At 37.3% G+C, this 18,799-nt stretch overlaps 1 protein-coding gene across 2 annotated transcripts in view; it reads left to right on the top strand.

Moving 5' to 3' along the window:
* The window catches only part of Msh6 (DNA mismatch repair protein Msh6), a 429,489-nt gene that overhangs the window by 53,213 nt on the left and 357,477 nt on the right, over positions 1–18,799 (top strand). For both annotated transcript variants that reach the window (XM_090406801.1, XM_090406800.1), the window contains exon 3: positions 9,439–9,647. In XM_090406801.1, coding sequence (XP_090262927.1) covers positions 9,439–9,647 — 209 coding nt within the window. The remainder of the gene's footprint in view (positions 1–9,438; positions 9,648–18,799) is intronic.

The raw sequence follows: 18,799 nt of genomic DNA, 5'->3' as shown, positions 1-18,799 counted from the left end.
GGAATGCGGAGAACTGACCAGGGCTTCTGACCTAATGTCTAATCCTCACCTTCTCGTGGTGCACCCTGTTGGGTATCTACCTGGATACTGAACGAGCGAGGATGAGCTGGCAATTTGGGATTTAGCCAACCAAATTGTATTCTTATTGCCTTAAACCAATATACAAAATGATGATAAAACATGACAAAATATCATGCCAGCTAGGCCTTCGCCCAGTTAAACAAGGCCCCTCGTTGTTTTCGCCAGGGAACCAGGGTGAACAGCGAAAAGTCAGCTACTGGAAGAAATCTGAAAGCACACCCCAACTCAACATCACCAGAGTTAAAGATCGATACTATCACCATAAGGAGCCTAAATGGCAATGAAATGGAGCTAGCTGAAGAAATGGATAAGTACCAGATCGACATAATAGGGGTGACTGAAACAAAAAAGACCAGAACTGGTGAGATCTTTCTGAGCAATAAATACAAAATGTTATATTCAGGCAATGACAATCAAGGAAAAGAAGGGGTAGCCATACTATTCAACACTAAATACGAGGTTAATCTTCTTGAATGGCAGGCAATCTCAAGTAGAGTGATGCGGGCAAATATCAGAATGGGGAACTGGACAATGAGACTTATTTGTGCCTATGGTCCCACAGAAGGGACTATGAAGGTAGAAGTGGAGGAATGTTTTGAGGCTCTAGAGCATAGTGGGCAGTACTACCCTCCAGCAGGCGCTGAAGCCTTCTAGGGGAGCTATAGTGGGATCAGAAGCATTTGTTCAGGCAGTCCAGGGGTCGGTGGCTCTTTATAGAAGAAATTAATAATATATATTTAAAAATTAATTATTTTCGTGATTTTGCGATTAGATAATCATTTAAAATTTAAATATTGAATTTTAATTCATCATAAGCCTGTCTTACACAATCAATTTTTTTTATCAATTTTCTATTTCAATTATTTAATCATTTGAAAATTTACCATGTCAGATAGAAATAGATGTCAATGAGAAAATTGAACGTGTCATGCAGGATATTTTAACTTCTATTTTTTATATACTTAAAAAATTTATTCATTTTTTGCTATTGTAAAAATTGATCATTCCATACAGGCTTTAGTCTATCCACGCAGCAGACGAGTCTTAACTAGTAGTATGTCAGTCAACTATTACGTCGGTAATTCACTGAATTCAGCATGTTTTAACAGGAATATGGGTGCTTGCAGTGACTTGTTCAAAGCACGAGTACGATGGTATCGCAAACAACTCAATGCATTCAAGTTGATTCGGGCTAGATTTCAAATCTGCAAATTCCAGTGGTTTAGGAATAAGTTTCATTATTTTTTGTGTTCTTGGCCAACAATCATCAGTCAAAAGTGTGATAGATATAAGTGGAGTCATACAAAGTGTAAATTAAATCTTTTATTTACTGAATATTTTTGCAAATTTTATTACTTCATTATGTCTGAATATAAGAAGAAATGTCGACAGTACAGTATTGAGTATTTGAAATATAGTTTTATTCAAACTGTTATAATGGAGGACGTTACAAAATTTATGTCTTGCAAAGTGTGCGGTGGCCTGAAAAATTTGGAGAAAAGAGCAAAGCTAATAATAATGGCAAATACCTGTTGGATTTCTGCTCAGGACATGGACTGGTTATTACAAACACCATGTTCCAACATAAAAATGTGCACAAATAAATTCTCACATGGAGAGAAGAGAAAAGGAATAAGAAAAGTCTCATTGACAGTGATGAGTGTACAGAGGATTTGAAATTGGAAGTGATCACTATTTAGTCTTGATCAGGATAAAATTGAATTTCATATTGAAGAGAATGACATTTAAGAAAGTTTTAAAGCAAATAACAGTTGAGCAGCTCTCAGATGTGAACTGTGGACTAAAATACACAAATATTATTGAAAAAAAATGAAAGAGTTTGAGAACAAGAACCAACCCTTGGAGATTCAGTGGCAAACCTTGAAGAAAACATTGATTGATTCTTCCAGAGAGGCATGTAGTGAGGTTGTCTGCAAGGATAAAAAAATCGGAACTCCCTGGTGAACACAGAGGCAGTGAAGGAAAAGAAGAAAGCATATCAAAAGTTCCTGACAAATAAGTTGGCTTGTGCTCTTAGAGAATACAGAGACAAATGTAAGAAAGCTAAACACTGTGTAAAACTAGCTAATTAATAGTCATGGGAGGACTTTGCAAGAACATAGAAAATAAATATCAAGAAGGTGGTAAGATATTCTGGAGGTTGTTGAACAAGCTTAGAAATGGAGAAAAGAATGCTGTAAAAGGAGTTAGAGATGATAAAGGTGACATGAAAACGGGAGAAAAAGATATCCTTGAAGTATGGAGTAGTTACTTCGAAAAATTGCTAAATGAAACAAGCAGTGATAGCACAGTGGTAAAAAACACTCAACAGGCATACAGTCAATAATACATATCCATACATGAAGTAGAAAAGCCATCAAAGGCTTGAAATGTGGAAAGGCAGCAGGAGTAGATGATATTCGACCAGAAATGCTGAAGTATGGTGGTATAAAAGTCTTACAGTGGCTGTACTGCATAGTTCTCATAGAGCTCTCATAGTACCCATATATAAATAGGGAAATAAAACTGAATGTGAGAATTACAGAGGTATTTCTCTACTGAGTGTTCTGGTATACTTGAGAAACGGTTGAGAAGAATTGTGGAAGAAAAGCTTGGTGAAGAACAAGCTGGATTTTTGCCACATAGAGGCTGTCAGGATCAGATCATCACTTTACGACAGATAGTTGAGATATCATGGGAATATAACAAAGATCTGTATTTAAGTTTTGTCGATCTGGAAAAGGCATATGACAAGGTGCCAAGAGAGAAGCTATTCAATACACTACAGTTATATGGTGTCAATGGGACGTTATATCAAGAAGTATTTTGTCTTTATTTGAGTTGTAAGTCAGCAGTTAGAATTGAAGGAAGTACAAGAAGATGGTTTAATGTTAAATCTGGTGTCAGGCAAAGATGTACATTATCCTCTCTGTTATTCATTATCTGTATAGATCACATTATGAAGGAAAGTGGTATTAAACATGATATCAAAATTGGAGATATTAATCTCAGCTCTTTGCTTTATGCAGATGATGTTATACTTCTAAATAAATCAGCTATAAGTCTACAAGATTTCCTGACTAAATTGACTAACTGTTGTAATGGATATGCTATGAAGATCAGCAATAACAAGACGAAGACAATGAAAATACATAGAAGCATTGAAAATATCAACTGCATTGTGAATGGAGAGCCTATAGAACAAGTAAAACATTTCAGCTATATGGAAATAGACAACAGAATCAACAAAGCTGGTATGGTAGGAAGTCAATTGAATAAATTTATATGGAATAAGAGAGAAATTAGTCAAAACACTGAATTTGCTGTATACAAGACAGTGTTCAAACCAATTTTAACTTATGATCTGAGAGCTGGATCAGAAGTAAAACACTTGTCCAAAGACTAGAGACAACAGATATGAGAGTCCTGAGAAAGATTAGAAGTGTGAACAGATGGCATCATATTAAAAACGAGGATATCAGGAAAGAACTTGAGATTGTCAGCATCCAGGAATGCGTTAGTAGAGCTAATCTAAGGCAGTATGGTCACTTAAACAGAATGGGAGGGAAAAGTTTAGCGAGACAAGTGTTCTCTGTGAGGTTGGCTGGATAAAGACCCAGCAGAAGACAAAGATATTATTATTATTACTTAACACCTCCAAGCCCCAAAGACTCATCGAGGGAGGGCACCTACTCTACAATTTCCGTCTCCACCATTCCACCAACCTTCATCAATGTCATCTACCACTGACCACCTGAGAATTTTAGTATTTTCACAGATTATCACAAACATCCAATCCCAATGTGGGATTCGAACCTGTAGCATTTTGGCTGGAGAGCGACATGCTAACCACTCGGCCAAACAGGCTGGCAAATATAGGTGGATTGATATGGTAAAAAGTGCCTTAGAAGATAGAAATACAAGGTTTGATTAACCACCTTACCAGTCATTATGGATCAAATATGCTTCGTATCCATCATATATTTCAATGTAATATCAATCTTATTACAATTTTAATATGCACTTCGCATCCATGATAAACTGGACGTATATATATATATATATAAATGTCTTGGCCGGTAGCGTAGTTAATGTTGGAGTCTTGACAGGTAACAGATTGATTTGGAGGAAAATTGTAGATAGGAAGTAAGTAATTACTAGTGTAAAGTTTTCATGTAGTACTATCACATCCTTTACACCCCTTGAGTCATCATCAAATTTCTACATGGCAGGAATTTGATGATGATTATTGTTGAGATTAGGTTGGTTAATTAGAATTTCACAGGACTCATTAAATTTGCACTCATACCAAGTTTTTGTGAAATGTAATGAACTAGCCTTGCTATTCAGTTTTGTGCAGAATGTCCAGTGCATGATCAGAAATGCCATATTTACCAACTTGCTCTAGATTCTATTACTTTAAAATCCAAAATGTGGCTTAGATATATCTAGCTCCACAGCTGCCAGTCTTTAGACACCTTCTTTAGCCACCTGAACAAACAGCACAAATGCGTACAGTGCCCAATTGAAATTGAAAGTCAGAATGCACATCCATTTCTGGATACACTTGTCATTCTTTCCTTCACTGTTTACTTTAAGCATACACATACTGGCAATCATATATGCATAAACTCTTACGAACACCAAAACTGGGTGTCATAAGCACATTGAAAAACAGGCCTTTTAAAGGTTTTCTTCAATGAACAAGCACTTTAGTGAATTAAAAATTATCACCAATACTTTCCTAAAAACTGGTAAAACACACAAAAAATTATCATCAAAATTCTTCACAAGACTGCACCTAGGCATTTCGAAGCATTAGAGAATGTGGCTGACAACAAAAAAGGAAAAGTTGATTCATGTTTGAGATCTAAACAACAGAGTAGGAAATGATTACCAGGCATATGTTTTGAAAAGATGTGGAGAAAAGAGCAAAGCTAATAACAGTAGTAAGTGCCTGCTGGATTTCTGTTTAGGACATGGACTAGTTATTAGTAACACCATATTCCAACATAAAAAAATGTGTACAAATTCATATGGAAAGAAGAGGCAAGAAATAAGTCTCAATAACTGTGTTATTGTGGAAAGCATTTTCCCACTGGCTCAGGAATATACAGAGAATTTAACACTGGAAATGATCGCTGTTTAGTTTTGCACATGATATAATTAAAAAGTAGTGTTTAAGAAAGTTTCAATGCAAATCAAAGTCGAACAGCTTTCAGAATTGAAAAAAGAGTTTGAAATCAAGAACCAAATGTTGATGATTCAGTGGCAAACTCTGAAGAAAACATTGATTCAGCCAGAGAAGTATGAGGGTGGTCTGAAAAGTTCTCGGCCTCGACCATAGATGGCAACACTATCGGCAAGTTTTTTTTTCCTAAGTTGGTACATCTATCATAAGCATCCATGTGAAATTGCAAGTCATTCTCTCAAATAGTTTGTTTTATATAGCTGTCTGAAGCAAAAGTGTTGTCTGTATCCCTTGAAATGGATAAAATTGAGTATTGTACAGTTATAAAATTCTTTGTAAAAGAAGGTTTAACGCCAAAAGAAATTCATTCGAAGTTCATAAAAGTTTAGGCACTCTTCTCTTTCATTTTTGATAATTAAGAAATGGATGACTGGCGAGTCAAAGTGCATAAAATTGCTGAAACTATAGGCATTTGTAAAGAAAATGTAGGATATGTTTTGCATGAAAAATTGCAAGTGAAAAAGCTTTGCGCAAGATGGGTGCCGTGCTTGCTCACTTGCAAAATCTCTGAACAGTGCTTGAAGCGTTTTAATAAGAATAAAACTGATTTTGTGCATCGATTTATTGCTATGGATGAGACTTAGATTTACCATTACACACCAGGATCCAAACAGCAGTCAGTTGTTCAAGGCCAAAGAAGACAATGTCAGCTCCATCAGCAGGAAAGGTCATGGCATCAGTGTTTTGGGATGCTAAATGCATTTTTTATATTAATTATCTTGATATATAAAATGAAAAGGGTAAAACCCCCTCCCCCCCAAAAAAAAAAAAAAACTTTTGGGGATTCTTATCTTAGGTAACCATCAAAAATAGTTTTTAATAATATTTAATATTAATATTAACCACCTTACCAGCCATTAAAGATCAAATACGCATCCTCAAAATCTTCGTATCCATCATCAATATCAATGTAATACCAATGGTATTACAATTTTAATATTCACTTTGCATCCATGGAAATGTGGACGTATATATTACATCCTGGCCAGTAGTGTGGTTAATTTCTACCACATGGCAACAGTTTAATTGGTAAAGCACCGACTGCTGTATGTAACTTGTATTCTTTAATTCCCGTTCCTTTAATTTGCTTGTTTCTACACACTGATGATGTATTGTTATTTTCAGTACAATATACCTGTACTTTCATTACATTAAAGTTAATTACTATGGTTATCGTGTAATTTATTGTTTATAATATGAATTTGTTCTCTGACCATGTAAAAACTAGATATAGCTTTGGTGATTTTTGTCATTTTGGCATATTGTTTGAATTATAATTGTAGCTTGTTTATATATGCGTGTGTGTAATCCAGATGATGACTTTAATATGAAGATTGAACTATCAGGGGAATTATAATTATTCTCAGCATGGTAGGATGGGAAGAACGAAAGGCTATTCTTGCAAGTTGTATAAAGATGTGGTGAAGAAGGTGCAAGAAGTAGATTTTGTACATGGAGAGTTGTTGGTGAGTGGAATGCATTGCTGGAGTGCATTGTGAATGCATGGAGTGTAAATGATTTCAAGGTTCAATGTGATAGACATGTTGCTGGTTGAGTGGGCCTCCCATGATGAGTCTACTGACTCCATGGAGATCAATGTTATAATAATAACATATATGCATCCTGTAATACCAAACCAAATTTGTATGCCAATATTTGGCTAACCCTCATTAGAGAGATCATTGTTCTGATTTGTCTTTGTTGAGTGAGTCTTTTTTTTTTTTTTAGTGCTTGAAGTAGCAAAATGGTGATGTTGTAAATATTTGGTGATTAAATTATTTATAATGTTCCTAGTTCCATGTGGAGTTTTCTTTTTTCAGAAAATGCAGATATGAATGTGAGTGCACTACAAATAGAATAGGAATCTAATTTCACTAGGAATGGCATGTTTATGGTTAAGTTTTTTTTTTTTTTTGCACATTGAAGAACAAATACAGGGGGTCTCAAAAAAATGTATACACACTTTGAATGATCATAAAGTTGGTATTTATTATAATACAGTTAACTTTCACATTGTAAAGTACGCTACATAAATGTACTTTTCATCCCTCAACGTCTGTATTCAAACTGATGACCGTCCTGGTCCAGGCCCCGCTGATAACGTGCAGCAATGGAATTGCAAACATTGCTGCTTTCAAGTCATCAACTGTTGCCAGTTTTGAAGTCTAAACTTTGTCCTTGATAAATCCCCATAAGAAGTCCATTGGCATGAGGTCTGGTGAATGCGGGGGGGGGGGGGTATTCTACAAAACCTCTTTTTTCAATCCATCTGTTAGGTAGAGTCTCATCAAGATAGGCCCTCACATCTCGATGGTAGTGTGAGGGTGCCCCATCTTGTTGAAAATAAAAGTCATCATCCTCAAAGTTCTCTTGAATACGTGCCATGACAATTTCATGCAGCAAGTTCAACTAATTGGCACCAGTTACAGTACCGTCAAAAAAGAATGGTCCAATTAATTTGTGTGCTGATAAGCCGCACCACACCGTCACTCCTGGTAAATTTACATGATGCTCCTCCATAACATGCGGATTCTCAGGTGCCCAGTAAGTGCAATTGCGCCAGTTAATTGACCCATTTAATTTAAATGTGGCCTCATCACTCCACACAATTCGTCTTGGAAATTGTGCGTCCTCTTCACATTTTTCCAAGTACCACTCGCAAAACTGCATTCTCCTATCCAGATCATCTTCGTTGAGAGCATGTACTCTTCTTAGAATGTAACTTTTCCAATGACTGCGCTTCAACATGTGATGGACACTTGATTTTGATACTCCTATCTCACGAGACGCTTGTCACACAGATTTTCTTGAACTTTGATGATACGTTCAATCACCCTTTCTTCTGTTGCGGGCCTCGTAGCTGTTCGTGGTCTTCCTGAACGTTGCTTATGGACATTTTGAACAGCTCCATCTTCTTCAAATTTATCTCTAATTTGAGTGATAAGTGTAGATAGTAAGTAGTAGGTGGATCTCGTTGAAATTCTCTTCTAAACTGTCTTTGTCTTTGCACTTCCACTACATTTTCATACTTCCAGTAGCATTTTAGGATAAATTTTCTTTTCTCAAAGCTTAGTCTAGTTTCAGCCATTATTTCAAATCCGTTAAACCTGCAGAGAAAATAGTGAGTTATCAGCTGTTGAAGTGTGTATACATTTTTTTGAGACACCCTGTATATATAATCAAATATCAGCACACTTGTTATCACTTCATCTCTGACCACACATTGAGTCACATGAAACCATGTCATCAGCTAGTATTGCAAACACTCCATTTTATTTAAAAAAAAAAAAAAACTGATAAATTCAGAAAATACACTTAAACCTATGAGTTGACTATGTTTGTTCAATAACTGCCAAACTGTTTTTTTTTTTTTTAAAGGAGGTGAGAAAAGGATAGAAACAGTTGCACTTTCGAGTTGTGCATTACTTAAACAATCATAGAAAAATTGGATCAAATCTGTGTGCCATCAGTAATTCTGTTACCATTAGAAATTTCTATTTTTTGAAACAAACAGCTTGCCTGTGCTTATTTAAAAACATCTTGAAATTTTTTTCTTTGTAGGATTCAAACCCACTACTTCTTGATCAGATAGCAAGTGTGCTATTCACTTGGCCAATCAAGCTGATAATAATATTTGTTGCATTGGAGCCTTTTTCTTTAGAACAGTGGTTCCCAACCTTTTTTCACTTGTGTACCCCAATAGCTGTTTTTAAATAATGACTCTTTTGTTTCCATAACTAACGTTCTGCATTTTGTTTACTTTACTTGTTTTTCCGCCATTGATGATTATTTTTTGTGCACCCCTGAACGGCCCAGCACATATCCACCAGCACGCATACACACAACTGTAACTTCAGTTCCTTATTGGCACTTAATGCAAATTGTATTATATATGAAATGAACACAAAGTTTGGGGGGGGGGGGGAGATTATGTGAGGGTAGGAAATGACTGAAAGTCACATTACACTGATTAATTTAATGAAAATTAGTTACACCAGAAACTTGAAGCAGGAGGGGGGTGGTAAGAAAGAAAGAAAAAAAATTCTATTATGAAAACTTTTCTTTTTTTATGTAAACATTAAAAAAAAATTCTTGTCTCTTTACAGATATGTCAAACCATTTACTGGCCCCAACCTTTTAGGTGTTCCAAAAAATAAAGATCCAAAGTGGAAGAATGGTGTTGAAGAAGCAAACAGTGCTTTGTCTATGTCTTCAGAAGAAAGAAGTAAACTTATATTATCTGTACCATCTGAAGATGATGATGATGAGGAGGAGGATAAGAATGAGAAAGATGGTGTTCAGAGAATGGAAACTGGTAAGTTTAACTCAAGAAAAGAAAGAAAGAATTTTTTTTTTTGTTTAAGTCTAGACATTTTGTAAATATTTGCAAATATCGAACTTGTGTTTTTGATGCATTTTATGAATATAAATAATATGATATAGTCAGGTGTCACTTGCTTTAATCACTTTGGATGCCTGAAGCCCAGTGATTGTTGAGAATTAAGTGAAGGCTCATGATAGTGAACACGCATGGATAGAAGAATGGTTTGTTACATGGGAAAGATTGTTATAGTGAATTTTTTTCAATATAGCATTATTCCTTGGAGTTTTTAGTAGTTGATTAACATTGAGTGAGTTAGCTGTGATGTAGATTTAAACTAAATTAATTTAATTAATATTCCAATATTTCGTCAAAGTCATATTGCCATCATCGGGGAACAAAATATAAGATGGGCATGCAGGCACTACACTAAGTAATGAGATTGGAGCAGATCTAAAGTCCAAAATATCGTCCCCTATATTGGGTGTCCTTGGCTGTTGGACTGAAGTACATAGGATGAGAGCTACTTAAATTTGGGGCAGTTTCATGCAACCAAATTTGTTGATGTTAGGGTAGTTTTGTAAGACTTTAAAAAAGGAAAATTCTTTCATGTTTATATTTGCTGCGATGGAGTAGAGTTGCCTTCTTTCCGTGTATTCTACAGCTGGTGTCCAAAGCATGGTCAGCAAGTCCTGAGTGGCTGTAGTGGAGGAAATGAATATAACTCTTATGTTCAGCTGGCTGTCCTGCCTGTTTGGCCCCTAGTAGGATATTTTACAACTACAAGAGACCTGGTAAATACCTGTCACAACTAGGGACTGTGGTTGGACTTTGATGGAGCAGACAAGGAGTGTTAATTTTTTATGTGGTCTGTACTGTAAGTGGTTGAAAGGTTGTATTTTATTTAAAATTTTTGTTAGATTTTCAGATGTGCCTTGGATATATGGAATAGTGATAGCTTTTGTAGTCTGTTCTGAAGAGGTTGTGTGAATTTGGGATTTTAATATTTTTTGGATATGGTAGGAATTTAGCCATTGGCTAAGGTTTTGTGAAGGTGGTCAAGTTCACTGGAGATGTTATTGTTATCTGAACTAATTAATTTAGCCCTGTTATATAAAGTTTTAATCATTCTATACTGCTGAAGTGTGTGGGGGAGGATGTGATTGTGTGTGTGGGTTCCTTGTAAACAGAGAATGCTAGAGATCCGCCAGGCTGGCATGCAATTAATGTATCTAGGAAGTGGGGGACTGTTATTTTCTTTTTCTAATGTGAACTGCATTCTGAGATATTGATTGTTTAGATGTGTTAGAAATATGTTGAGCGCATCCAGGCCCTGCAGCCAAATGGAGGACACATTATCAACAAAGCATAGCCAGACAATGAGTCTGTGTGGGGCAGAGTTTACTCTTCAAATGTTTCCATGAAGAAATTAGCCAGGGGGGGGGGGAGGAAGAAAGCAGAGAACCCATGGCTGTTCCTCTGTTTGTAGAATGTTCCTTGCCAAACTATACAGCCAGAGTTCATAGTGAACTTAAACAAGGCTGAAATATCAGGAGGAAATTCATTTTGAATGAGGCTTAAAGTGTCTTTAAGTGGAACATTGGTAAACAGTGTATAAGCCTTACACCAGAATCTGAATTAAAGTTTCAGAAAGAGTTAGCAGTTGTAAAGCACATGAATCAATCTCTAGCATCATTCAGTTTAAAGTTACCTTGATTTTATTGTTTATGTAAATAGGCAATGCAAACAGTGAGTTCATTGATATTTTACAAATCCATTATTGAACTGAAATATTGATTAGTTTAGTTTTACAAATCATTAGAGAGGATAGCTGATTCTTGTTGGAGATCTAAATAGCAGAGTTGGAAAATGAATATCAGGCATATTCAAATGTTTCCAGAAAATTTGCATAAAAGAGGAACTTCATTCTCCATTCATTATAGTATGGGATGTTTCGTGGGAATACCTTGGAGCCTTGACACCTGAAGACTGTACTATGAATGCTATACCTATCCATTGTGACTCATCAGGTACCCAGCTCCCCATTCATGGTAACTGTCTTCCTGAATGGCACAGGTGTGTTCTAACAGGATATGTGTTGTACGCGTGGATAGGCTTATGTGTTCATCAGACATGTTGTAATAGATTTCATGGTATGATATGAACACAGATGGATAAGAAAGTAACTATTTATTAACTTAAAAGATATTTCCTGGTATTATATCCAGCATCTTCAGAGCACACAATGCAAAGTTTGTTACAAATGCAAGACAACCACAATCCAGTGTAACAGTGGGGCTAGTATAAGTAATTGCAATCGCGCAACACAAGACTAAAGTCCTAATATGGCGCCATCTAGGTTAAAAAAAAAAGTTCAAAGTTTTGAAATAGTAGTCCAAATGATAGTCTTAGAAAGTTTGAAAAAAAAAAAATAATAAATAATAAAATAAATAAATAAATAAATAAAATAAAAGTACTACATATTAATTTGGTCTTAGGATGACTGTCTCCCAAATCTTTGGTAGATTTATACAGCCATACTTGTTAAGGTTTGGAGTATATTTTAAGGCTTCTGTTGATTCCAGGAACAATCTCTCTGACTTGTAGAAGCTTCTGTGCATTACTTTTGCTTCTTTCCAATTGATCCTGTGTGCAGGGGTATCCAAAGCATGGTCTGCCAGACCCGACTTGCCATAGCGAAAGTGTCAGATATATTTTTTGCGTTCACTGAGGCGGATGTCCACGGTTCTTCCTGTCTCCATAGTAGGCTTGATGGCAAGAACAGGGCACTTCATAGACTCCTGGATGTGATAAAGGAGTGCATTTGTCCTTAGGTGAACGGATGAGAGTTGCTAATTTTACATAAGGTTTATATACTGTGCCTAGTTGGTGTTTGTTAAGCACCCTAGATATCTTTTCAGAAGTGCCTTTCTTTAATGTATGGGATGGTGATAGTTTTGTTGTAGTCTTCTGTGGTAGATAGAGGGGATTTCTGGGTAGCATTTAGTATATTATCTATCTTATGGGGATTATAACCATTGGTTAAGAAGGTGTGACGTAGGTGAGAAAGTTCAGCAGTGAGAGCAATGTCATTGAAACAGATTGCTTCAGCTCTGCGGGTTAGTGTTTTTAAGATACCATATTGTTGAGAAGGGTGATGGTGTGATTGTTTGTATAAGTATCTCTCTGTATGTGTAGGTTTTCTATAAATTGAAAATGATAAGGAACCTTCTGGAAGACGTGTGATCAGTGTGTCCAGGAAGGGCAGGCAGTCATTGGCTTCCTGCCCTTCCTGGTTCCATTGTAAAGTGGATTTTAGGATGCTGGCTATTTAGATGCACTAAAAATGTATTCAATGTGTCTGGGCCATGTGGCCAAATAGCAAACACATCATCAACATAGCGTAGCCAGAGACTAGGTTTGAGAGTGGCTGTGTTGATAGCTAATTTTTCCAGATGTTCTATGTATATGTTGGCTAAGCGGGGAGAAAGGGGCAAACCCATAGCTGTCCCATCCAATTGTTTGTATATTTTCCCTTTCCATGTAAAATAACCTGCCTGTACTGTGAATTTAAATAGCTGAAATATATCTGGGGGAAATTGTGAATTTAGTAAGTTAAGTGTTTCAATCAGTGGTACATTAGTGAATAATGAGGTGATATCAAAACTCGCCTCAATTTAAGGTGCGGTTTTTTCTAAAATACTTTTTAGGTGGGTAGAATTTTTAACAAAAGAGGGAGAATTGTTTGTGTAAGTGGTTAGTAATTTGGCTAAATGTTTAGCTAGTTTATATGTAGGGCTGTTTATACTATCTACAATAGGACGCAAAGGTGTACCTTGTTTGCACATTTTAGGAGCACCGTATATTCTGGGTGTTTTAACATGCAAGGGTTTGAGTTTTTTGACAATTTCTTTTGGCCAGGAAGTGACTTTGTTCAGTAACTTGCACACCTTATTCTTTTGTGAGTTGGTGGGATCTCGATCTATGATTTGATATGTAGACTGGTCTTGGAGCAGTACACGCATTTTGCTTTCATATTCTGTTGTATCCATTACTACATTGGCGTTTCCTTTGTCTGATTTGGTTATTGTAATGTGGTTATTATTGCGTAGTTCTTTTAGAGCTATTATTTCTTTATGTGGGATATTATTTTGGGGAGGCTTAGAATGGATAAGGATATTGGCCACGTCTGAACTAATATTATTGGCTATAGCTGGAGGCAAGTGGTAAATCCTGCGTTCAACAGAAGCCATTATTTTTGTTTCAGACACATCTTTAGGAGTAATGGCAAAATTGTGTCCAAGACTTAATGCACTCGTGGCCTCTTTGGATAAGGTTGTTGATGATAGGTTTGCAACGACACCATCTTGATGAAATTGTGGCTGCTGCATAACATTGTGTTGCTGGAGGAGTTCAAATTTTTTCCGGTGTCAGTTTTTAACTTTAGCAAATTCTTTATTGGCTGTCGAGTCGGAGATTCTATCCAAGATATCCCATTGTTCCGGTTTCAGAATGTCAGATAATATATCACGTAGTACACTGATTGAGGAATTTATTTTTGAAAGTTCTCGGCGAGTAGCGTATACCTGTTCTCGTAATAGTGCTAAACTCGCTCTTTTATGAATACATTGGACTTTGGCCGAGTGAAACTTGTTCCTAATTTTTATACAGTTTGGTATCAAATTGGTATCTCGGCACCTTTTTAAGAAGGCTGTGTATATAAATCAGATCATTAACAAATAAGATTATTATTATTAACCTGTTCAGTTGCCGGGCCAATTTTACTTTCCAATTTTACTCTTTTTTTTTTTTTTTTTACCTAGATGGCGCCATATTAGGACTTTAGTCTTGTGTTGCACAATTGCAATATACTAGCCCCACTGTTACACTGGATTGTGGTTGTCTTGCATTTGTAACAAACTTTGTGTTGTGTGCTCTGAAGATGCTGGATATAATACCAGCGAAATATTAGCTTTTAAGTTAATAAATAGTTATTTTCTTATCCATCTGTGTTCATATCATACCGTGAAATCTATTATAACAGGATATGTGTTGTATTGGTGATATTATTTGATGGTGGCTTGTTAAACATGACAGCAACTTCCATGGTTGCAAACTTTGCTAGATTTGAATTCCACAAAACATCATACATGAATTGAGAGGTCATCATTTGAGTCCTTTTCCACCTTGAACACTTTGCAGATCTACAGGAAGCATTCCTGATGATGTGGTACAGTATACCCTCTGCAACATTCAAATGTCTAATAGAATGGTAGTCATAATATTTTGACTGGGCTGTGTATATAAATCAGATCATTAATAGTAATTTTTAAATAAGAAAAACAGATTATTAGAATGATCTGTTATTCTATCAACTGTATTGCAGACTTCCACGTATAGAGAATGTCATGGTTGGTGAAACAGTTATACTATTTTTCTCTGTGTGGACAGTTATTCCTTTTCTTAGGCCACCAATATCTCGAGGATGTCTCCTTGTTAAACTAAAAACAGCGTTATCCTGAATACAGTTTGACATAAAATATAATAAAGGGATGAAAAACATATACTAATTAGGTTATTCGAACTTCTACTGCACACACGTGCATACACACACACACCTATGCAACAGTCAAGTTAATGCTGTGAGGCTGGTGCTTGAATGAACTGTTAAGTACTGCTGTTGTTTTAGTTAGATAACAGCTCTTGGTTTTGAGTATTTTATAACTTCTTAAAGTTTTAAGTATGTGCTTTATTCTGAGATAATAATTGTCATTGAAAGTGTAAATGAAGATAGAAATACAGAACGAATGGATGATTTAAATGATAATGAAAATGGTGAGATAGATGCAAGTAGTGAAATCGCTCGGTTGAGTGGAGAGATACACAGAGCAAAGCGGCAACTGGAGCATATGGAAAAATGTACTGAATGTACTGACTAATAAATGGCGAAAGTCTGTTACGAAAAATAAGAGGATGTTCGTAAATAAAATGAAGGAGCAAGTGCTCTATGGAGATTTGCTATTAAGAGATGTGATAGTTGAGAGTTTGACGAAATCGTACCAACCAGGTGTGAACATAAAGGACGTCAGCGAATCTTTTCGAGTGCAAAAACTGAGGGTAAAAGACATGATAGTCGTGGCAGGAACAAATCATTTGAAAGAAGACAAAATGGAAATGATGGAGGATGTGATGGAATTACTTGAGGTAGCAAAAGAGAAGAGTGAGAGAGTTAGGATGGTGAGTATTTTACCGTGGTATTACAGTGAAGTGTTTAGAAGGAGGGCCATAATTGCCAATGACTTTATGCGTGGGTTATGCATGGAGAGTGGTGTGGAATTTGTGGATGTGTGGAGTGAGTTCGACGGGTGAAAGGATTTATATAAGATGGATGGGTTACATTTGAATGGATTTGGTGTACGGAGGCTTGAAAAAGTGTTGAGACTTGAACGGGCACATAGGAAGACAGAATAGAGACTGTGAAAGGGTGCATGGTGACCACGGATTGGGAATGATGAACCAGGAAGGAGAGAGGGTTGTGGACTTTGCAGTAGCGTTTGATCTGGCAATTGTGAACTCGTTTTTCTACAAGAGGGAAGAACATTTGATAACATTTAGGTGTGGTAACAACAGCTCACAAATTGACTACATTTTGACTAGAAGAAAACATCTTAAGGTTGTGACAAATTGTAAAGTAATTCCAACAGATCAAGTAGCACAACAACACCGACTGCTGTGCGCAGACTTTAAAATAAGATCGAAGACAAGAACTTCTGGATGCCATGGGATGAAGACAGTTAAGTGGTTTCGCTTAAAAGAGGAGAGTGTGAGGAATCATTTTAGGGAGAGGGTGTTAGAGTGGATTTCGGATGGACTGGAAAGTGTACAAGATTGGTGGAAACATAATTCAAAAGTAATCCTGAGCTGTGCAATCGAGGTGAATCATTTTAGGGAGAGGGTGTTAGAGTGGATTTCGGATAGACTGGAAAGTGTACAAGATTGGTGGAAACATAATTCAAAAGTAATCCTGAGCTGTGCAATCGAGGTGCTTGGTGAGACATCTGGAAAGATTAGAGAGCAGAAGGAGTGTTGGTGGTGGAATAATGATGTACAAGTTGCAGTGACAGCTAAGGGGAAGGCAAAGCAGAAGTGGGATGAGTCGAGTGGAAGAGGACAGAGAGGTGTACAAAGAGAGAAAGCAAGAAGCCAAGAGAGTTGTGGCACAGGCGAAGGCCATGGCATATCAAGATCTGTATGATCAATTAGAAACAAAGGAAGGACAGAGAAAAATTTACCAACTAGCGAAATATAGAAATAAAGCAGCAAAGGACATCTTACATGTGAGGCAGATCAAAGATGCTGAAGGAAGAGTATTATGGAGGGATGTGGACATAAGAAACAAATGGAAAATATACTTTGAGGGACTTTTGAATGAGGAAAACGCAAGGACTCACAGAGGAGATGGGCAGCCTTCTGAGGGGATGATGCAGAACATCAGTAGAATGGAAGTAACGGAGGCCATGAAGAGGATGAGGAATGGAAAATCGGTGGGCCCCCGACAGAATTCCAGTGGAGGCATGGAAGGCACTGGGGGAAGAGGGAATTCACCTGCTGTGGGACCTGTTCATGAAAGTTTACCTACAGGAAAATATACCCAAGGAATGGAGGGAGAGTACTCTTGTTCCCATCTACAAGGGTAAAGGGGATGCACAAGACTGTAAAAATTACAGAGGAATAAAGTTGATGTCCCACACAATGAAGATCCTAGAAAGGGTTCTTGATGGTAGATTGAGGAAGGAGGTGGAGATTGCAAAGGAACAATTTGGCTTCATGCCAGGTAGATCAACAACAGATGCTATCTTTGGGTTATGACAGATGATGGAAAAATATCGAGAGAAACAAAGGGAGCTACATCTGGTATTTATTGATCTGGAGAAAGCATACGATAGAGTGCCAAGGCAAGAAGTCTGGAGGTGTCTGAGGGAGAAGAAGGTGCTGGAGAAATATGTCAGGTTGGTGCAGGAAATGTACAGAAATGTGAAGACAAGTGTTCGGACCTGTCTGGGACAGACAGAAAGCTTTCAAGTAACAGTTGGCTTGCATCAAGGGTCAGCATTAAGTCCGTTTCTGTTTAATATTGTGATGGAGGTGGTAACAGAGGAGGTGAGAGAAGATGCGCCTTGGACAATGTTGTATGCAGATGACATCTTGCTTTTGTGTAGATTCAAGAGAAGAAGCGGGAACTAAACTGGAAAGATGGAGAAAAGTACTGGAAGAGAGAGGTATGAGACTGAGCAGAAGTAAGACAGAGTATATGTGTTGCATATTGGGCGGTGGCCAGGAGACAGACCTGGAGCTGGAAGGAAATGTCATCAGGAAGGTGAGAGACTTTAGATACTTAGGTTGAACAGTGGAAGAAGATGGAGGAGCTGAGAAGGAAGTGGGATGCAGGATACAAGCGGGTTGGAGGAACTGGAGGGAGATGGCTGGAGTGTTATGCGATAAGAGGGTGCCGATCAATCTGAAAGGCAAAATTTATAGGACAGTAGTGAGGCCAGCTATGACATATGCTATAGAAACTGTGGCCCTGAGGAAAAATAACATCAGCAGGATGGAAGTAGCAGAGATGAGAATGCTTAGGTGGATGTGCGGTGTGACCAGAAAAGATCGTCTGAGAAATGACTATGTCAGGGGAACAGTGAAAGTTACGAACTTAGGAGCGAAAATACAGGAGGCAAGGTTGAGATGGTTTGGTCATGTGATGAGGAGGGAGGACGAATATGTGGGAAGAAGGGTCATGCAGATGGATGTGCAAAGAAGGCGGAAGCGTGGGTGGCCAAAGAAGAGATGGAGGGAGCTGGTAGAAGAGGACTTGAAGATGAAGAACTTGGATGTGGTGACAGCCCAAGACAGGAAGGTGTGAAGGAGACTCATTACAAACAGTGACCCCACTTAAGTGGGAGAAGCTGCAGAAGAAGAAGAGGAGGCTTGAAAAAGTGTTGATGAATGAAGTGGGAGTGGATGTACAGACTCAGGGAAACTAGATTTATTAAAGGGGGGGGGGAGTAGATATGCAGACTTTAGGGAGGCAGTTGAGTGTATGAATGAGTGTAATATGCCCGAGCGAGTACGAAGGACAACAAATCAGA

This window comes from Typopeltis vanoorti, chromosome 17 (genome assembly GCF_054136105.1).
Source record: "Typopeltis vanoorti isolate ZY-2024b chromosome 17, IOZ_Tvanoo_1.0, whole genome shotgun sequence".
Lineage (NCBI taxonomy): Eukaryota > Metazoa > Arthropoda > Arachnida > Uropygi > Thelyphonidae > Typopeltis > Typopeltis vanoorti.
The sequence above is the reverse complement of the archived record's forward strand: the minus strand, read 5'-3'. Positions and strand labels throughout refer to the sequence as shown.